Source organism: Prionailurus viverrinus, chromosome A2 (genome assembly GCF_022837055.1).
Source record: "Prionailurus viverrinus isolate Anna chromosome A2, UM_Priviv_1.0, whole genome shotgun sequence".
Taxonomy (NCBI): Eukaryota; Metazoa; Chordata; class Mammalia; order Carnivora; family Felidae; genus Prionailurus; species Prionailurus viverrinus.
Window position 1 is genome coordinate 17,280,365 of NC_062562.1, and position 22,532 is coordinate 17,302,896.

General features: G+C 44.3%; 1 protein-coding gene across 1 annotated transcript in view; it reads right to left on the reverse strand.

The window, feature by feature from the left end:
- Window positions 1-10,451: 10,451 nt before the first annotated feature.
- PRKAR2A (protein kinase cAMP-dependent type II regulatory subunit alpha) overlaps window positions 10,452-22,532 on the reverse strand; it is a 112,601-nt gene continuing 100,520 nt past the window's right edge. Inside the window, exons 9-11 of the mRNA XM_047850856.1 lie at window positions 18,635-18,700; window positions 15,051-15,192; window positions 10,452-14,368 (exon numbers count right to left, since the gene is read on the reverse strand). Coding sequence (XP_047706812.1) covers window positions 14,235-14,368; window positions 15,051-15,192; window positions 18,635-18,700 — 342 coding nt within the window. The 3' untranslated portion in view covers window positions 10,452-14,234. The remainder of the gene's footprint in view (window positions 14,369-15,050; window positions 15,193-18,634; window positions 18,701-22,532) is intronic.

Sequence of the window (22,532 nt, forward strand, 5' to 3'; positions counted from 1 at the left end):
GGCAGCCCCGCATTAATTCACTCTTATATTTCTTCCATAAGTGTTTACCAAGGGGTGACCTGGGCTAGACACTAGGTACATGAGAAGAAGGGACACGGCAAGAATTTGAAGGATTTATAGAGTCCTTGCCCCACAGTGAGGAGTGTGGGGAAGTAAAGGATGGATCCAACAGTAAAAACAACAACAGCCAAACAAATAAAAACCCAGCTTCATTATGGGCAGTGTGAATAATGAAGAAAAGGAACCAAGCTGATGTCCAGAGTATGGTGTTTATGTCCAATGCAGCAGGAAAGGTATATCTGAGAAGGGGACATCTGAGCTAAGATGAACCTGGAGGCCTGGCTGAGCAGGGAAAGAGAAGCCATTCCAGGAAGATAGCATAACAAGTGCAAAGATCCCCAAGGAAAGAACAAGTTTGGTATGTTGGAGGAATATGAAGAAAGTGGTTGGGTCTAATGGAAGAAATAGCTCAAAGTTCAATGGAAAGCTCAAAGGCATGAAGGAACAGACCACAGACAAGAGATCTGGAGGCCAAATCCAGGCGTCCTATTGTGCAAACAAGAGTTCTAGAAGGAGAAAAAGGGATGGCTGAAATAGAGGCACAAACCAAATAAATGATAGAAGAAAACTTTTCTGACTTGAAGAAAAAGCTGTGTCTGCAGATGGGAGGTACTGGCCTCATTCCCAGGCAGTATGGAAAAGGAAAGACTATAGTGAATTCTTAAACTCCAAGGAGAAAGAGAACATTGTACAAGCTCACAGATAGATAGAACAAGTCACCTACCAAGGAGGAAGGGCCAACTGGCCTTAAACTCTCCCCCATAACAGGTAAATTATCCTGAAGGGTCAGTCCTCATGCCTGGAGGGAGAAGGTAGCCATTAATGTAACGGAAAAAGTAGTGAAGTTTCCAAATTACCAAGAGAAAAAATGGAATGAATGACATCTTAAAAGAGAGAGAGAAAAGAGGAAAGTAGTAGGTAGTTGGTAGTTTCATATAGTTCAATTGAATAGAAAGATAAAATCGTAAAGTAAAAAATAATAAGCAGAAAGGAATTATGGAATGAGCAAACATTCATGATTGCATAATGTCATGATTGGAAATCTAGAAAATCAAAAGGACTTCTTTGAAAACTACTACAATTAATAAGAGAAAATGTTAAGGTAATCAATACAAGAAAAATATGTCAAAAATTTCCTACAAATAAGCCCCTAGAAATCAATAAGAATGAGGAAAATATTCAATTAACAATAACAGAGCTATAAAATATTTAGGAATAATTTCTTATGAAAAGCATAGGAATTGTCCTAGATGGGAAATTTCCTACAGAAAATTGTATTAAGAGTCTTAGAGGTCGGGGAATGGGGTCAGGATTCATCCATCACTTGAAACTGGACACTTGCCACTTTGGACAAAATTTGGATTTTTTTTTACCCTTTTTTTTAAAGTTTTTAAAATATTTATTTTTGAGAGAGAGAGAGAGGCAGAGCATGAGCGAGGGAGGGGCAGAGAGAGAGACACAGAATCCAAAGCAAGCTCCAGGCTCCGAGCTGTTAGCACAGAGCCTGACCCAGGGCTCGAACTCAACAGCTATGAGATCATGACCTGAGCTGAAGTCAGATGCTTAACCGACTGAGCCAACCAGGTGCCCCTTTAATTTTTGCTTCATGTTTATTTTTGAGAGAAAGAGAGAGAGAGAGAGAGGCGGAGAGAGATTGAGACACAGAATCTGAACCAGGCTCCAGGCTCTGAGCTGTCAGCACAGAGCCTGACGTGGGGCTCAAACTCACAAGCTGTGAGATCATGACCTGAGCTGAAGTTGGATGCTTAACTGACTGAGCCATCCAGGTGCCCCGGGACACAATTTGAATTTATTAGCAAAGATAAAGGAGAAAAAGGGTATTGGGAGGCAACCAAAAGAACCTCACAATATGAAAAAATAGTCAAGTTCATCAGAAGGCAAGGAATACAAATCAAAGTTAAAATGTAACAATGGCAAAACTATGGAGAGAATAAAAAGATCAGTGGTTGCCAGGCATTTGAGGGAGAGGGAGAGATGAATCAATGGGTGGAACACGGAGGATTTTTTAGGGCAGTGAAACTGTTCTGTATAATACTATAATGGTGGGCTCATGTCATTATCCATTTGTCAAAACCCATAGAATGTACAACAAAAAGAATGAACTTTATGTAAACTCTGGACTTCGGTTGATAACAGGTCAATGTTGGTTCATTGATTCTAACAATCATACCACACTGATGTGGGATGCTGATGGTGAGCAAGGCTGTGTGTTGGGGCAAAGAGGTGATATATGGGAACTCTGTACTTTCTGCTCAATTTTGCTATGAACCTGAAACCACTCCTTTAAGAAAAGGCTATTAAATGTAACATTTTTTAATGTTCATTTATTTATTTGGAGAGAGAGAGAGCACAAGTGGTAGAAAGGCAGAGAGAAGAAGAAACGGAATCCCAAGCAGGCTCTGCACCATCAGTTCAGAGCCCAATACAGGCTCAAACTCACGAACCTCGAAATCATGACCTGAGCGGAGATCAGGAATCGACTGTGCCACCCAGGCACCCCAAGGCTATTAATTTTTTTTAATGTTTATTTATTTTGAGAGAGAATGGGAGAGCGCGCACGCGCGCACGCACACGCACACGCACGCACACGCACACACACACACACACACACAGGAGAGCTGGGAGGGGCAGAAAGAGAGGGAGAGAAAGAATCCCAAGCAGGCTCTGCACTGTCAGCACACAGCCCCATGTGGGGCTTGATCTCATGAACGGTGAGATCATGACCTGAGTCAAAATCAAGAGTCAGACGCTTAACTGACTGAGCCACCCAGGCACCCTGGCTATTAATTTTTTTTTAAGAAGAGAAACAAGGTAAGTCACTTTATATTTAGTAAACTAGCAAAAGTTAAAAAGAACTGCACCGACTCTTGCTTTCCAGGATGTAAGGAAAAGGATTTGTCTCAACATTATTGACAAAGACTGGTTACAACCTTTTTGGAAAGCAATTTTGCAAACCCCAGTAAAATAAAAATGCAAACGCCTTTAAACCCTATAGTCGCAAACTTTGGATTCTCACTTATAGAAATAAAAGCACTGAGATGTGGGCTATATGGTCAGGGATATTTATTGCTACATCATGTGTAGTGGGAAAAAAATTGCAAAGTGATGGCCCATCCACAAGGCCATGGTTAGGAACATTTTGGTACCTTCACACTGTTCTGGCTACTATGCTATGTAACAAATTACCCAGCTTTAGTGGCTTAAAACAGTTACATTTATTTTGCTCACAAATCTGCCGTTTGAGCAAGATTCAGCAGAAACTGTTCTCTGCTGCATCCGTTTGGGCAGCTTGAATGCTGGGGCTGAAATCATCCAAAGTTCCTCACTTGAGGTGTAGCTGTCAGCTGAGGCTTGAACTGAGACCTGAAATGCCCACGCGTGGCCTCCATGTGCCCTGGGCCTCCTCACAACTTGGTGGCTAGATTCCAAGGATGGTTGTCCCAAGAGAGAAGAAGCCAGGTGGAAGCTGTATCCCCTATCTAACCTAGACTCAGAAGTCGCAGTGTCTTTTCTGCCTCATTTTATTCATTAGAAGCAAAGTCACTAAGTCTGGGATATATGTTCAAGGAGAGGGAAATTAGACTCCACCTTTCACTGGAGAAGTACCAGAAAGTCTGGGGACAGAGTTTTGTTTTTGTTTTTAATTTTTTAAATGTTTTTAATTTTTTATTTTTGAGAGAGAGAGACAGAGTGCGAGCGGGGGAGGGCCAGAGAGAGAGGGAGACACAGAATCCAAAGCAGGCTCCAGGCTGTGAGCTGTCAGCACAGAGCCCGACTTGGGGCTCAAACCATGAGGTCATGATCTGAGCCAAAGTCAGATGCCAACTGAGCGACTCAGGCACCCCTGTTTTGTTTTGTTTTTGTTTTGTTTTGTTTTTGAGAGAAAGGCATGAGAGGGGGAGAGGGGAAGAGGGGCAGAGGGAGAGAGAGAAAGGATCTCAAGCAGGCTCCATGCTTAGCGTGGAGCCCAACACAGGGCTCGATCCCATAACCCTGGGAACATGACCTGAGCCAAAATCAAGAGATGGATGCTCAACCGACTGAGTCACCCAGGTGTCCCTTTTGGACAGGTTTTATGTCATCATCAAAAAGAAGGAATTGGAATAACACCACTTGAATTGGAGGGCTTGAAACAAGTTGAGATGAATGAGAAAAGAAAGATGCAGAAAAGTGGGTACAAAATGGCCTAATGTACACAACAAAGGCAAACCACTCTATGTCAGTGTAAGTTGACCCATGTACATCACAGGTTTGGACTCCATTTATTTGCATATTTTTCCCATAAATACAGTACAGTACTGCATATGTATTTTCTCTTATGATTTTCTTTCCTCTAGCTTACTTTATTGTAAGAATGGAGTACATAATACATATAACATACAAAATGTGTCGAACAACCGTTCATGTTATTGGTAAGGCTTCTGGTCAACAGTAGCTATTAAATTAAAAAACATTTTTAATGTTTATTTTTGAGAGAGAGAGAGAGAGAGAGAGAGAGAGGGAGAGAGAACACAAGTGGGGAAGGGGCAGAGAGAAGGAGACACAGAATCCGAAGCAGGCTCTGGGCTCTGAGCCGTCAGCACAGAGTAGGCTATTAAATTTTTGAGGAGTCAAAAGTTATACATGGGTTTTTTTTGACTGTGCAGAGGGTTGGTGCCCCCTAACCTCCGTGTTGTTCAAGGGATAAAAGATAAAGACTGTGCTAAGACCCAGCAGTTAGAATGGGTTCTCTCTTATGCATTTAATTATAGGTGTTTATATCACCATATGAAGAAAGTGGCTATTTATTTGTTGTTGTTTTTTAAGTAAGCTCTACACCCAATGTGGGGCTTGAACCCCCCACCTGGAAATCAAAAGTCACATGCTCCACTGACTGAGCCACCCAGGTGCCCCAAGAAAGTGTTTTTTTAGAGAGGCATGTTCAAGTGGTTAAGGATCAAGAAAATCGAGGTAATGACCACCTTATATTAAGCCAAGACAGAGCAGGGAGGAATGACTGAAGAGCCACAGGGACACTGCAGGGCGCCAGGAGTGTTTGGCCTGTGAGAAATCATTGAGCGGAATGTCTTTGTTTTATGCACCTTTCGGTATTAGTTATATTCCACACTTTGAAAATTTTTTAAATTAAAAAAAAAAAAGGCAAAGCAAAGCAAACACTGCAGAAGGTTCCCAGTGGGTGGAGAGTGAGGAGCCCAGGGGAGGGATCCCAGCCCAGACCACTGGACACTCAGCTCAGCACAGTGTCCCAGGTGGAGGTATAAACCTGGGGTTGAGCAGCATGGAGATAACACCCAAAGCCACACTGCTTCTAACAAAATGCTGAAGGGTCCCAGGGTGGGGAGTGGAGTGGAACCCTCCCTGGGACACTCAACATTTAAAAAAAAAATTTTTTTTTTTTAATCTTTATTTTTGAGAGAGTGAGAGAGAGACAGAGTGAGAGCAGGGGAGGCACAGAGAGAGAAGGAGACACAGAATCCAAAGCAGGCTCCAGGCTCCGAGCTGTCAGCACAGAGCCCGACGCGGGGCTTAAACCCACGAACAGTGAGTTCATGACCTGAGCCGAAGTCAGACGCTTAACCGACTGAGCCACCCAGGCGCCCCTGGAACACTCAACATTTATTTAACTGTAGTTTGAGTTAAAGCTGGCAACAGAGGTGAGAAGAAAACCAGGAGAACTGGATGTTCCCGAGAAGGTGGTCGGTCCTTGAAGCACGAGGGAGGAGTCCATTGTGGTGACTTCAGCTAAGACTCTGGGGAGCCAGCATGTGCTTTGGCTCCGCTCTTGTAAATCTCTGGGGACTGCGGTGCTGTACTGTGGCCAGAACAGGAGGTGAGGAGGCGATTATAGGGAAGTCTCAAGGCTTTTGCCATGAAAAGAGAACAGTGGGGCAGGAGCTAGGGGGGCACGTGGGGAACGGAGGAGGAGCCCGGGGCTTCTGACCCATCGTTTCTGTGTTCTTTAAAGATGAGGTGAGGCCATTGCTGAGGGGGCAGGGGCACAAAAGGTTAGAGGATGAGCCAAGGGCCAGGCAGCGAGCACTGCAAGGGGCCTGGAGATGAAGCGTGGCGGAGGTTGCTGAGCAGAGACCTTGTCTCTGGGGTGCAAGTAGCTGGGCCCCAGGAAGGGATCTGCCAGGGCGAAAGAAGTTGTCCAAAAGTGGAGGAGTGAGAGTTGGACCAGAAGATGGAGGCAGCCTTTCTGTGCTAGAGATCCCAGTTGGGGACCACTTTGTTCTTCCCACACAGCCCTGGCCTGGGATTGAGGAAGGGAGGGCTCCTCTCTGCTGGGGCCAGGGCCAGGGCCAGGGCCAGGGCCAGGGCCAGGGCCAGGGCCAGGGAAAGGGTCGGGAGGGAGTGTGTGGGTAGAGCTGTTCTGGGGTCAGTTATCTATCAGAAACCCTTCCCTACCTGTTCCTTAAATCAAGCTGGCCATTCTCCATCAACTCCACCCCCCGGGGCCCAGGGCTCCCAAGGTCCCCAGTGTCAGAGGGTTGTACAGGCAGCTCCGAGCCCAGTTCAGAACATGATGTTCCCACCAGGGCAGGGGCAGGACTCAGGTCCCCCACAACCCTACCTCCTCCCCTGCATCCATAGCTCTGGGAAGTATGCCAGTTGGGGAGGGGCTGGCTGCAAATCACTCCCGATTTTGTTGTTGTTGTTGTTATGGAACAAAAGGCAGTAAAATTACCAAGAAAAGGCTCCCACAGGACCAAGATGGAGGCAGCTCCTAGCACATTGTCCTGGACACACACCTCGTCCTCACCATGTCCAGGCTGCGAAGAGCCACAAAGGACACTGGAAATTCCCATTGTGCTGGAAGGCCGCCTGGTCTCAGCGAGCCGTACTGTGGCACTCTTAATGTACCTTTGCCTTCACTTTGTAAACCTGGCCCATGACCAGTTCCCAGGCGCAAGGCTAGCCCTCCTGGGATATAAAACTAGCTTTATCCATTTTTCAGGTATGAGAATAACTCACATAGGTTTTCAGTTGTGAGGCCAGTTCTCTGTCAGGGAGTGGGCCTGCTTTTTGCTGTGAGCCAGAGATGCCCAGCTTAAAGTGATCACAAGGGAGAGACCATACCAGCCACTGAACCCCAGCCCCCTACTGTGGTTGGGCCTAGGCCCAGCCCAGGCAGGTGAGGGGCCGGACTGGAATTCCACTGGGCCAAGGCATGTAGGCAAAGCCAAGGGCAGCTGAGTGGATGCCCTCCAATAGCCTGCTTCCTTCTTTACAGAGGAGGAAGCCAAGGTGTTGGAGGGTCTCCAACTCCTCATCTGACCAGCCTTAGCCTGGAGCTGCCAGACCAGTGGAGCCATCTTGAGTTCTGAAGGGTCAGTGCCCTGAGTTGGGGGGCTGGGGTCATGTGCTTTCTGTCTCCCAGCTCTGTCCTGGTTAGGAGAGCACTCTGGCTTCCAGAGCTGGAAGCTTCAACAGCCCCTCATCTGGGGTCATATGAATCTGTATGTGGCCTCATTTTGCATCCTGGGCATGGGGCTGTGGGCCAGCTCTGGGACAGGATGCCAGGAGTCCAACGTGGCTCATGTGCGATTCCATCTTGCTTGGGATTGATGCACATCTGCCCCAAAGGCCTCTGCCCCGATTGTCCTACAGATCCGAGCCTCGGCATCAGGTCCCCCACTCCTCCAGCTGCCCAGGCTGGGCTCATGGCAGGCATGGGAGAGTGTGCTGCAGATGTCCCCTCGAGCCTAGGCCTTTCACTTTCAAAATGAAAACGTCCAGGCTAGCTATCCTTGGATGTTATGCTGGAAAGTGCTGGTTTGCTTGTCTGGTGGGTCTAGACTTAAGCTTTTCCTTTTTACCAGTTTGCCAGAAAAATAACCAACTGCAAATCCCTGCTTCCTCATTCTGGGGGCCTGAGGACCTGGCCAGAAAAGAGATTGTTGGATCTGGCTTTCTGCAGAGCACACAGTGACTTTTGACCCTTGGCTCAATGCAATTCTGCACAGGGAGGAAGTGGTAGGGCGATGGCCAAGAAGGCCATGGAGATTTGGCTGGTACTATCTAGACCTCCTTCCTCAACAGCTGACCGGCAAATGCCCATCCTTCTGCCTATCAGGATGGACTGATTGGTGGGGTCAGGTCCTGGCTTTCCTAGTGTCTGTGGGTAGCTCCTTTGGTTTCACACTCCAGCCTGGGCAGCCTCCTGCCCTCTAGTCTACAAATGGGTTGGGCACTGCTTGACTTATGCACTTAAAGACAAGCCAGATAACTGGTTTGATAGAAGAGAAAGAAGTGCTCACAGGAGCAAGGATTCTGGTTGGGAAGAACTCAAAGAAAAAGGGGTAGAAATGTCACACAGTAGAAACAAATTTCAGAAAAGTTTGATTTTTTAGCACATGACATTACAAAATGCAACCTAGACCCAAAAGGCATCTCTGGCCAAGTTTCACCATGATGTTTAGGATGACTAGGATGATGGTGACAATTTCTGAGGAGTCCCTACCTGGAGGGAGTCTCCTTCAAATTCAAATCTAGTCTTTCTCCTTTTACAGTGCCTCAGATGCTTGTGTAACCAGAATGGTGTGATGTGGGCTAGAGCAGTGAGGGATAGTGCATGCTTGGCACTCACTTTACGAAGAGGCAATGGCAGCCCTGAAGGAGAAAAACAGCATGACCAAGGGAAGCAATAAGGTATTGGGAACATGATCATCCTTGAAATAGGAGATCCGGGCTGCTGCCTGTGAGTCTGGAAACATGGGCTCCATCATCAGTGGAAGAAAGGTCCAGAATGCCTTGGTGAATCTTACTACCATTGTTCTTGCTAATTCCTGGAGTTTAAACACAGTGTCAGGAATGTCCACAGCAGGTCACCAAAATGTGCCCAATGAATAAATAAACTGAGTTCAGACCGAATTTCTAACACTCTCATTTAGAACTTGGGTAATACTCATCTAAATTCACAAGTGGTTATTATTCAGTGTGTTCCTGGTCAACACCCTGCATTTTACCTGCATATCCCCCATATAACCAGGTAACAGTATCTGTGCCGTCATCTGTGACGGAGCATTTGTCTGTAGAGGAGATGGGTAAAGGAAGTAAAATTTATACTTAACATGATGCCTTATGAGACAACCACAGATTCCTTAATCACAATATAAGTAAACTGTTTTAATTCTGTTATAAAATGAATGCAATAAGATCACCGAGGATATATTCAGGTACCTTTGATGGGGCAAATTCAGAGCTTCATGTTAGAACATTCAAGAAAGCAAAGTCCTCAAGTGACATGTACTCTGAGACTGTGAACAGTATGATCTTAACATTGTCCTGGCGCTTAATAACTGTTCATAGCAACACCACCACTAAAACCACAAAGGCCAAACCATTTAATTTTAAAGGCCATTTTGGCTTTGAGAGAGTTCAACTACTAGTTTCTTGAGCCCCTAGGGGATATTTTGTATGTTCACCCACTACTTGACACTTGTGTACCACCAGGTCAAGGCAAGATCAAACTGGAACACGATTTTATCATAGAACAGCTTCTTTTGGTCACTTGGAAAGAAACCGCAGGCACACTGAGTTATCACAGAATCATCGCTAGTTCTTGTTACAGCCACGTTACCGAGAAGGAAATGGTAGAAGTAACACTGTCAGACAGTTTTCCGCTGAGCTTCATTGGTGAGTTTATCTTCCCTGCAAGGGATATACTGGATGCCCTTCCACACCATCTTCAACAACTCAAATACCATGCTGTCATAGTTAATTTTATGTGTCAAGTTGACTGGGCCATGGGGTGCCTAGATATTTGGTCAACCATTGTTCTGGGAGTTTCTGTAAGGGTGCTTTGGGATGAAATTAACATTTAAATCAGTAGATTAAGTAACGCACATTGCCCTCCCCAATGTGGGTGGGCCTCATCAAATTAGTTGAAGGCCCAAATATAACACAAGGACTGACACTCAAGTAAGAGAATTTTCCTGCCTGCCTTCAAACTGGGGCATTAGCTCTTCCTGAATCTTGAGCCTGCCAGCCTCTGGAAAGGAACTACACTATCAACTCTTATGGTTCTTAACCTTTCAGATTCAGACTAGAATTTAATCATCAGCTCTCCTTGGTCTATAGTTTGCCAGCTCATCATGCAGATCATGAGACCTGCCTGCCTCCATAATTGCATGAGTCAATTCCTTATAATAAATCTCTTTACACACACACACACGCGCGCGCACACGCACACACACACACACACACACACACACACACACACAATCCTTATTGGAGAACCCTAATACATATTCCCAGGTCTCCTCTCTAATTTTCAAGAGCTCACATCCCAATCCCAACAATGTATCTGCCAGATGGGTACTATTATGGCCTGGAACCCTGAAATGAGAGGACAAACAACACAGGGCTGCACCAGAAAGTCAGACATGATTTGTCAGCCTTTATTAACCAAGAGCAAAGCCGAGCCCTAGAGTTTCCTTTTAAAAAAACCCAACCTTGTTTATGGCAAACAATGATTTAATTATATGTTCAATACTACAGAGCAAGAATTGATCACTTTCTAATCACTCATTCTTCTGAGATTAAAATGTAAGTGTAAAACAGTTAAAATAAGATTGTCCCCAATGATTTAAAAACAATTCCAATTGACAGACATTTCAAACACTATGTGTAGAACTCAGGACCAAAAAAAAGACCTTAAAACATTTTACCTTTGAGGTAGCACAATAATGCTGAATTAGATTTCTTTTATTACAATGAGCTTAAGAAAACAATGAGGAATCTACCTTTTGCTCAAGGTGGGCTAAATGGTTTTCTGCAAATCCCCCATGAGGTTAGTGACAGTTTTCTTTATTTCTTTTTCTTTTTTTTTTTTTTACGTATAAAGATAGCCCTGCAGTGTGTAAAAGGAAACCCACAGGGGAAGGCTGCTTCCCATAAAATAGACATTAGAATCATTGAGGAACGTCAGCAGTCAAGACAGGAGGAACAAGAGGTAATTGTAGTGAAAAACCAAACAACTTGTATCTTGTCAAGAATGGTTTACAAGTACGTGTCAAGAACAAAAATTTCAACATTAGCCCACTGAAAACAAAAATTAAAAGAGGACGTTCATGGGTCTTTTCCCTTCTTCTCTGTGCAAAAATGCTTTCACTTTATTGAAATGAGAGAAGACTGTTTCTACACTGCGACATGACATGGAAATTTTGTGTGCCCAGGGTGCTGCTGGGCACCAGTGGCATTTCTCACTGACTACCATTGTGAGCAGAGAATCTGGGCAATAAGAGGATGAACATGACCCCTCCTGGCTACAGAGCCATTTCTTGCCACTTTGCTGCTGAATTCACTCATTAAACTGCTCAAAGAAAAACTGCACTCTCACTTGAGAATCTATAGCACTTATATATAAAGACTATCAACTAAGAGGATAGCCCACGTCAACCCTTTCTTCAGAGAATACAGCCAAAAGAAGAGAGTGGGTGTGATAAACTGAGGCCAGAAGGAAGGATAATACTGTAGGTTGGACCTCAAGGCTCTCAGGAATATTCTTTACCATCCCAAACAATAGCTAAAATCCAGGAAAGAGGGCATGAAGCTCTAACCCATGGAAGAGAACAGTATAAAACAATTAACACAGGGATCTCTTCCTAATATGCTCCTCCCCTTGAGGTTCACCCAACAGTTCAGGGCTTGCCTGCCATAATGTGGACACTGGAGCCCTCAGCTGAGCTTGGTCTGCCACCTTTGAATCTCCATGCTGCAAAGAGAACTGGGACACTGTCAGACTCCTGGCACCTTGGTAATGTTTGTATCCTATTTCACTCACCCTGGTCCTTTTAAGGTCTTCCTCAAGCCAAACCCCCAAAGGGCCCTGTATGCAGTGAGGGTTTGGACTCATGATCTATGTATCAATCTGTAGTTAGAGCAGGAGGACTTAAGACTGATGGATTTTACTCTGTAAAACAGCAACCATCAGTGAGTTGGGGGTATCAAAGAGGCTTCTGTGAAGAGGAAGACTGAACTGGGATGTGCAAGGAGGCAGGCTGAAAAGGCCCATGCCTAGCAGCTTGCAGGAGTGACTCTGGCACTAAGCTCACAGCCAGCCCTAACTAAAGCTGGCATGGGGGGTACAAAGAGGGCATCTGCTCAGTATTTAAACAGCGTCCTCACATAGTTGGGGCCAGACCTCTGTGACGCTCCTAAAGCTCAATGTACCTGCCACTTTTGCAATAAACAGGGGTGATTCCTGTCTGCTAAAGTGCAAGATCTGCTTTCCTAACTTACTTGATAATAAAGCAACACCCTGGAGAAGAACAACCTTGGAAAATCGTGGGAAAAACCACATGGGCTTTCCCAGTGCTAGCTGCCTGTTTTGGGGTATTAGTTACAACCTCTCACGATTCTGAGACCTGCGATGCAGGCTACCTAGGGCAGTGTGGAAAGAGTCCTTCTGCTTTCACATCACAGAATGCAAGAAAAGGGGAGAATTACCAAAGTTGCGGTAGGTCACCCTTCCGGAAATCTCTCCACCACACTGTCCATGGCAAAAGCAGAGAGCCTGGCTTATGTGGACAATGGAAGTGACATGTGGGCTCCATCACTATCTATAACAGGAATGACTCAAGCCCCAGCATGTGATCTCTTAGGGATCTATTGAGTGACACAAATTTAAAAAATAAATCATATTGGGAAGGGCCTCTTGATTTAATATAAACTTGGCTACAACATTCAAATTATCTCTATGCAGCCTTCACACTACTCTTAGGATCTCTTGTAGTTTCTTGATTCTAAGTCATTGTGAAGGAAAAAAAAATCCATTCTGAAATATATTTAATTAGGATAATTCATCAGCATTCTACCTGATAGAATTAAAAGGCTAAAAAAGTTTTAAAATAAGCTAAATTACTTTCCTCTGGGGTTAATAATTGGAACCCCAAATATCCCAACACCTTAATTAGAAAGGTTTTTACAGTAATTCTATGAAATTGTGAGTAATTCTGATTTTTAAAAACAAAGCGTTGATCTTCAGGATGAATGCCTGAGTCAGCTGACAAACTGATACACGCAAATAGGTCTAATAAGAATTCCCTAAACACAGAAATAATTTTTTTTTATTTCAAAAAAAAATAGCTGCTGCTTCTTTAAAGAGTTTAAAATTGATAGTTCAACAGCAAAGCTATGTGATAACACCGGAGTAGAAGGAAAGGGCTCTCTTTTTAGTAGTACGACCTCTTGCTGGCACACCGCCATTAGCTGGTAGGGACAACTGGGAACAAGATGGCAGGAGTCGCCCAGGGAAGTATTTGGGTCAGATAAAGTGATGGCACATCCAGATCCTGGCTCCTTAGAAACGCATAGTGATTCACTCATGCAAACTGCACAGAGATAAATAAAACAAAACAAAACCTACTAAAACAGAACAAAACACCCCAACCCAGGAAACCTTCCCTGGCTCTCTGCTACGTGAAGAATGTGCTGAACCCAAATTTTCTGCTCTAACACAGGTCGTCATGACCAATCGGTGTGCCCTGGCGCACTGACCTGCTGGGCCCTGGGCAGGGCCCTTTCCTAAACAGCACTGTGAGTTTGGAGACAGCTGTCACGGGTATAGCTGTCAGCAGACAGTACAATGCCACAGGACCACAGACCTCGGTCCTACAAGCTGCCATTTTCTACTGTAAAACCAAAGGCTACAATTGTGAACAAACGTGTGGACTTTCTCAAAGGACAAAGGAGAAGATCGAGGGCTACAACATTTCCTCCCTTGAGAAAGGTCGGGGGTGGGTGTCTACAGTTATACACAGGTTTGTGCAGACCTGTGGTGACTTCCAACAGCAACAGTAGCAGCCAGAGAGGAAAGGAAGATGATTACACTTTGGACTTTGTATCAGGCACTTAAATTGTTGGAGAGACATGCCGTTTTGAACCAAAGGTGTGACAACTGGGTTGGAATAATCATTACAAGTGGTCTAATAATGGGCTTTCAGAAGCAAAGTGGAGGAGGTATGGGTCGAACCTCTGCCCATCTTTTAGTGCTGACTTTCAAGTTTTCTAAATGCCCACGGCCATAGCAATGGCAGTGGCGGTGGCAACAGCAGGAACAGTTCTGTTGTGTCTGTCTTCTGTGTGTGTTCTGTGGCTGACCAGAAGGTTTTGGTGTCACACTGAGAAGGCTCTGTGGTGTGGCACACCTACTGCCCGGGATCGATCAAATCCATGCTGGAGCCAAACATCTTCACCAGTTGTTCCTCGTAGTGTGAGATGTTTCTCTTCATGATGTCCATACACGGCCCCAGAAGCCTCTCAAATGCTTGCACGTCCATAACTGCATTGTTAAAAAGAGGTGCACGAGAGAATGAATTCTCTACATCATGAATTCAAAATAATTTCCCACATGCAAACATTTTCTTTTTAATTTTTTAAAATGTTTTTCATTTATTTTTGAGACAGAGAGAGACAGAGCATGAGCAGCGGGGGGGCAGGGAGAGAGAGGGAGACACAGAATCTGAAGCAGGCTCCAGGCTCTGAGCTGTCAGCACAGAGCCCGACGCGGGGCTCAAACTCACGAACTGTGAGATCATGACCCGAGCTGAAGTCGGATGCTTAACTGACTGAGCCACCGAGGCACCCCGCAAACTTTTTATTAAATATACCCATTCACGTTACAGGGGATAAGACTGCGGGATCCTGGGCACTTGGAAAAAGGAGGGATGTTTCTACGTTGAGTACAGCCTGACTGTGTCATCTCGGTGTGTGACTTTGCAGAGCCCGGCAGCACCTTTCTCTTGATCCCTACAGAATCCTGGACACCTGCCTCCATTTCTGCTCTTTTCACAGGCTATACTGCTGTATTGCTAAAGGATATATACCCATTTCTAGTTGGTCCCACAAGCTGTTCATGCCTGGATGTGTGAGAGCACTGATGGGAGTCAAGGCTTGCTGCTGGGAAAAAAATACTGCATGTTAGAAAAAAAAAGTATTATGCATAAAGAATTTATTTTTCTTACCTAAGCATTTGACGTCTCCCACTGCATAAGCTGAAGCAGCTCTGGGTTTGTTGGTGACCAGTGCAAGCTCTCCAAAGTACTGCCCCTTATGGCAACGGGCAATCTCGACCTCCTGGTTCCCACCATCCTTGTTTGCTTTAGTCTAGGGCAGGTGGAAAACATGACCTAGACTGATTCCAGAATCACAGCTGGACATGTCCAGTCACACACACTTGCAGTCCCGTCTCAGTACACTTAACACAATTATTTAGACATTCACTCTGCAGAGACGCTAACTGCACCATGTAAACTGCATGGGCTAATTAGTCTCTGGTTTAATTAGAGGAGCTGGCTTTTACCTCGGGCTTCATCCAATTCCTAACAACCTTTCAGAGGTAATGGATAAATATCAAGAGGTAAAGAGCAGACCATTTTCTTTGGAAGATTTATATATATATATATATATATAAATAAAACTATATATATATAATATATAATATTAATATATACTACACGATTATATAACATCAGTATATTATATATTAACATAAATATATTTATTATATATTTTTATTTATTATACATACATATATGTATATGAATGCTCTCTTTTTGGTAGATGCTGACTTCTGAGGCACAGGGGAAAAGACAGGTCATTTGCAAATTCCTTCTAAATGATGTCAGTGTTTCTCTTAGGTAAAGTCACAATCCTAGGCTACTTCTTTTTTTTTTTTTTTTTAATTTTTTTTTCAATGTTTTTTATTTATTTTTGGGACAGAGAGAGACAGAGCATGAACGGGGGAGGGGCAGAGAGAGAGGGAGACACAGAATCGGAAACAGGCTCCAGGCTCCGAGCCATCAGCCTGATGCGGGGCTCGAACTCATGGACCGCGAGATTGTGACCTGGCTGAAGTCGGATGCTCAACCGACTGCGCCACCCAGGCGCCCCTAGGCTACTTCTTGATTTGAGATCATGTCTTTCTTGGCCAATACTTCACAGTGACAAATTTTCTTTTTAGGTACTGTCTACATCTTAAGTTAGTGGTTCCCAAGGCACCTGGGTGGCTCAGTCAATTAAGCGTCCAGCTCTTGATTTTAGCTCAGGTCATGATCTCATGGTTCGGTTCCTGAGTTCACGCCCCAAGTTGAGGTTCATGTACAGCCTGGCACTGGACTCAGCACTAACAAGCCTGCCTGGGATTCCCTCTTTCCTCTCTCTCTCTGCTCCTCCCTCATGCACACATGCAAACTCTCTTTCTCAAAAACAAACTTAAAAATAGTTTAGGGGTGCCTGGGTGAGGGCTCAGTCAGGTGAGCATCTGACTTTGGCTCAGGTCATAATCTCATGGTTCATGGGTTCGAGCCCCGCGTTGGGCTCTGTGCTGAGCGCTCAGAGCCTGGAGCCTGCTTCGGATTCTGTGCCCCCCTCTCTCTCTGCCCCTCCCCCGCTCATGCTCTGTCTCTCTCAAAAGTGAATAAAGATTAAGAAAAATAAAAAAAAAATAGTTTAAAGACTTGGACGTAAATTTAAAAAAGTAAATAAAAAAAAAAACAGTTTAAGTTAGTGGTTTCCCCCCCTACCACCACACATTTTTTTAGAGGAGCTGAGTAACTAAAAACAATTTTTTATAATGTTCAATCTGGAAATTTAGTGGTTTAACTTTGTATTAAGAAATTGAGCAGGTTGTAATTTATGCTTATCAAATTACTGAAAATAATGTACTATATTATATTTAATATCTAGAGGTTTTTTGTTTGGTTTTTTTTTTTTTTTTTTTTTTTACAAATCCATTTGCCAAGCTAAGCAATAATTTGTTTAAGTAAAAAGATTATTTAGAGTTTATTTATAAGAATTAGTCTCAATCTTTAAGAGCTACTTTAACTTATAGGCAAATAACCCTCCTTGCACACTACTGCCCTGACCTGTTTGCTCTGCAGTTGATATGCTCCATTGGAGCCAACACTCCACTTCCAATTTCTGTAGCATTCTCTGGGGCTGCAGACACGTTTGTGCCCACCTAGTCACTTCTCCAGAGTAGCATTTACCACATGGTCATGTGAACACCAGCCCCCTGAGGGTTTTGTTACAATGTAGATTCTGATTCAGTAGGTCTGGGGCAGAATCTAAGATTGCATTCCTGACAACCTCTCCCAACCCCCAGGACCACAGTGCTGCTGGTCCCACACACCCAACACCACTAGGCTGTGATCAGGAAGTGTCAATGAGTATTTGAGAAATATGCAAACATGTATCACTAGTCCAAAAACAATAAGTAAAAGAACATAGATGTTTCAACCTATTGTTTCATGTGAAACAGCAGATCCATTTTTTTTTTTTTTAACGTTTATTTACTTTTGAGACAGAGAGAGACAGCATGAACGGGAGAGGGTCAGAGAGAGAGGGAGACACAGAATCTGAAACAGGCTCCAGGCTCTGAGCTGTCAGCACAGAGCCCGATGAGGGGCTCGAACTCATGGACCGTGAGATCATGACCTAAGCCGAAGTCGGATGCTTAACCGACTGAACCACCCAGGCGCCCCCAGCAGACCATTTTTAATCATGAATCAAGCCACCTTACAGGGAGTAATCATATTTATCCTTCTCTATATAACCTTTACTAAAGATATTCTATAAGAGACTTCATATTAGGTCAGTATTATATTTAACTATTTTAACAAATTCTATATTCTTTTAAAAAATGTTTATTTTTGGGGCGCCTGGGTGGCACAGTCGGTTAAGCGTCCGACTTCAGCCAGGTCACAATCTCGCGGTCCATGAATTCGAGCCCCGCGTCGGGCTCTGGGCTGATGGCTCAGAGCCTGGAGCCTGTTTCCGATTCTGTGTCTCCCTCTCTCTCTGCCCCTCCCCCATTCATGCTCTGTCTCTCTCTGTCCCAAAAATAAATAAACGTTGAAAAAAAAATTTTTTTAAAAAATGTTTATTTTTTTATGAGAGAAAGAGTGTAAGCTGTGGAGGGGCAGTGAGAGAGAGAATCCCAAGCAGGCTTGGTGCTGAGAGCCTGACGCGTGGCTTGATCTCACAAACTGTGAGATCATGACCTGAGCCAAAATCAAGAGTTGGATATTTAACCAACTGAACCACACCCAGGTGCCCCTAAATATTCTATATTCTTAAAAAAAATTTGAACAGAGAAATCTGGTGATGACGGATTTATGATAAGGATTACTCCTCCTATCTATTGGTCATTTTAGGTCTTCCTATCCATGAAATGGTATAATAACAATGGTCCTACAGACCTCCCCTTCCAGTGCTCTAGAAAGGAAGTTTTTTTCATATTCAACACCCACATGTATGTCTTTATCATGTATTCCCCCCACTTTCTACTAGGGGTATTTATCTTTTTCTTATGGATCTGTAGCCATTATTTCTCATATCATTAATTATGTAACAGATGCAAAGGCAATAGGAACAAAGAGAAATATACTAAATCCCTATCACTGGAGGGACTTAAACATGGGTCTTTGCCAGTCACATGCCTCATATAACAATGACACTAGATACTAGACACACTTCCCTTTTACAGCAAACAGCTACTTTCTGTGCACGCACCTGGCATAACTTGCCTCGTCACACACAGACTCACCTTGCTTCTGATCAGGATGCTCACCTCGCCGGACTCTATAATATAGAAGCTATCAGCCTTTTCACCCTGGAAAGGGAGAGGAGGTCATCAGAGCTATATATTGGCACAGGACACAGAAATAGATAATTTTCTCATTGCTCAAACTCCAATTTGTATTTATTTTCCAACTCTACAAATTAATCAGTGCCTAACAAATTCAGAACAAAATGAGAGGATCCTGGTCACCAGGGACTTCAGTCCAACTATGACTGACACATCTCTCACTTCCTAACATGGAATATTCACATTTCTCTCCACAAATATGCCCAGGCTGCCAACTGCGCACAGCATCACTATCTTTGCTGCTCATGTTAGTCTGCTATTGAAACCTGTGACTGGGACCAGTCGCCAAGGCTGCCACAGACAGTATCAAGGTGACTCCTGGCTACCTCTGGGCATGGGGCTCAAGGATAATGCAGCCCTCCAGAGGACAGTGTGGATCTGAAGAAAGCCCTGCCTTGGGGAGGGAGGTACTGTGACGTGGGTTGATGTCAACCTTATAAGCCTCAGGCTTTTCTTTCACTTGTTTGGATTTTAAACCACTTGGCTGAACCAGTCATTCAGGTAATTCAACAAGTAATTAAGTACTTACTATGTGCCAAGGCACTGTTCTAGGCATGTGAGACATATCAGTGGGCAAAACAAATATCCTTACCCTTGTGGAAATTACAGTCTAATATGGTAAACAAACTGTAAACAATCAACATAATGAATCAGCAAATTATACTGTTGTGTTGGAAGGCAATTAAATACTACAGGGAGGGAGCAATGTGGGATCTGGAGTGCTAGGGAAGGAGATGGCTACAGTATACAGCAGAGTTTCATCTGAGGGTGAGATCTGAGCAAAGGCTGGAATCAGGGGAGAGAGGCAAGCAGACACTGAGAAGAGGATTTCAGGCCAACTTCAGTATCTGACCCCTTCCTCTTAACGTTTGGGGCAACAACCATCTACACTGGATAATTCAATACTAGTCCTGTGTTCTCATTCCATGTGGGTCTTATGTCTTCAGTAGAGTCTATACTTCTGAATTTTCCTAAGACTTTAGTGTCGTTGGCCACTGCACAGATCTCCAAGTGGACATCTTACAGCTGAGGTTGCCATTCTTGAGTAGTTAATCTAGTCCCAGTTCATTAGATAATAATCATTGCTTTATGTGAGTAAAAAGCACAACTTTAAAAAGGGCTGTCTGTGGGTTTCTGTGCTGCCGTGTTGGGTAGGTACCCTGTACCCAGCAGGGCTAAATCAACATGAAGTTCTAGTGTTACCCAAATAGCTCCCTGAGAGTTGATGAAGGAAACTAAGGGGAAGCCAGAGGTTGGGTCATGAGGAGGTTGCTTCTAGGTCCAAGAAGGGAGTTTCACAAAGGAAGATGGGATTATCAGTATTCAGTGCTGTTGGAGGTCAAGATAAAGATTCAAATGTGTGCGGGGCGCCTGGGTGGCTCAGTCAGTTAAGCGTCCGACTTCAGCTCAGGTCATGATCTCGCGGTCCGTGAGTTCAAGCCCCTCGTCGGGCTCTGAGCTGACAGCTCAGGGCCTGGAGCCTGTTTCAGATTCTGTGTCTCCCTCTTTCTGACCCTCCCCCGTTCATGCTCTGTCTCTCTCTGTCTCAAAAATAAATAAAGGTTAAAAAAAAATTAAAAAGAAAAGATTCAAATGTGCAGAAACATTCTGGTGACCAAGAAGAGGGTGGTGAGTGGTAGGGATGAGCCACAAAAGTGACAGGTGGTGAAGGGTGGTACCTGAGCTCTTTTTGTTTAGATAGATGTGTAACAGCCATAATTTACAGTGCTAATTTTTCAAGGCTTCAGCCTGATGAATTTTTACACATTTATGCACCTGTGTGACCACCTCCTGGATCAAAACAAAAAACCTTTCTGGCCTCCAAAGGGGTCCTTATCGAGTCAAAACTACCATTGCTCCGACTATTAGGTGACCGTATCTGACTTCCCCCCTTGCAGTTTTCCTTAATTCCTCTTAAGGAAAGTAAGGCTGTTCCTGAACTTCATATAAATGGAATCCTACATGGCCTATCATGTCTGGCTTCCTCTGGTCCACACTGTGAGACCACACTTCTAATATGCCTGGCTGTGAAAGGGATGAGAAGCTGGTAGCTGGAGCGAAAACAGTGAGTGGAGGAACCTGAGTGTATCCTGAAGAAAGACTCAGGCATGTCTACAGGGTGTGAAGAATGAGCCTGATGAACAGGGGAGCTCAAATAAAAGAGAATCTGCTAACAATGCTGTGCTCTGCTAACAGAGCTCACTCCCAGCAGGCACTCTGGTGAGTACCACATGTGCACTGACTGCTTCATGCAATTGCCCAAGAAATCAATACAATTGGTACTATTACTACCCCATTTTACAGACGAGTTTCCTCAGAAGCTCAGAAGATAAATAACTGTCATAGGAGGTAGAGGAATAGCTGGTGGATTCAAGGTTGAGAGGAAATGGGAAGAAATATTATCCAGACCACGAGGAACAATGAGGCTTGCCTAGGTAAAAGCTCTTCTCTTTCTCTGGACCAGAGGAAGGACCATCTCTGATCCTCTTTTTTAAAATTTTTTTTTTAATGTTTATTATTTTTGAGAGACAGAGGGAGAGCAAGCAGGGGAGGGGCAGAGAGAGGGAGACACAGAATCTGAAGCAGGCTCCAGGCTCTGAGTTGTCAGTACAGAGCCCAAAGCGGGGCTCGAACCCACGAACCATGAGAACATGACCCGAGCCGAAGTCGGATGCTTAACCAACTGAGCCACCAAGGCGCCCCTGAGCCTTTTAATTTTACTAATTTGCTAATACATCACCTGAAAGGATTATCATAGTTCACAAACAATTTAAGAAGAAAAAATTAAGGGGCGCCTGGGTGGCTCGGTCGGTTATGCGTCCGATTTCAGCCCAGGTCATGATCTCACGGTCCGTGAGTTCAAGCCCCGCGTCGGGCTCTGTGCTGACAGCTCAGAGCCTGGAGCCTGTTTCAGATTCTGTGTCTCCCTCTCTCTTTGCCCCTCCCCTGTTCATGCTCTGTCTCTCTCTGTCTCAAAAATAAATAAACGTTAAAAAAATTTTTTTAAAAAGAAGAAAAAATTAAAAATGAAACCATGAATGATGATACGATCAACTGAAAATGGTCTATTTTTGAGGCATCTGAGGGGTACTGTTTGCATTTCCAGCCTCATGAAACAGCCTGGCTAGGCTGAGACAGAGATGGGCCAGGAGAGATATTTCCTGCCTCCCTCAGGTCCAGTGATAGATAGTGCATGCAAGCTGGCTGTTCAGACTTTGCAGGATGCCTCTCAGTTTTTAGGGGAGACAGAGCAGGATGAGATGACTACCCCAGTAGCAAAAAACAGGAGCTCAATGGAAGAATGTCCCTGCTTTTCAAATTGTTAAGTCTGCTAATAGCATCTGAGTATACATCTCACAGAAAGAACATTCCATTGTATATTTAGGAGTAAAGAAGCCAGACTATATTTTACATTTTTTAAAAAGTTTATTTATTTATTTTGAGAGAGAGGGGGACCACAAGAGAGAGAGGGAGAGAGACATAATCCCAAGCAGGGTCCTCACTGTCAGCACAGAGGCCAATGTGGGGCTCAAACTCATGAACTACAAGATCATGACTTGAGCCAAAGTCAGACACTTAACTGACTGAGCCATACAGGTACTGCTATTTTACATTTTTATAATTTTTTTATTAAAACATTTTTTTCTTAACGTTCATTTATTTTTGAGAGAGAGACACACACACAGAGTGCGACGGGGAAGGGGCAGAGAAAGAGAAGAAGACACAGAATCCGAAACAGCCTTTGGATTCTGAGCTGTCAGCAGAGCCTAATGTGGGACTTGAACTCGAAAATGGC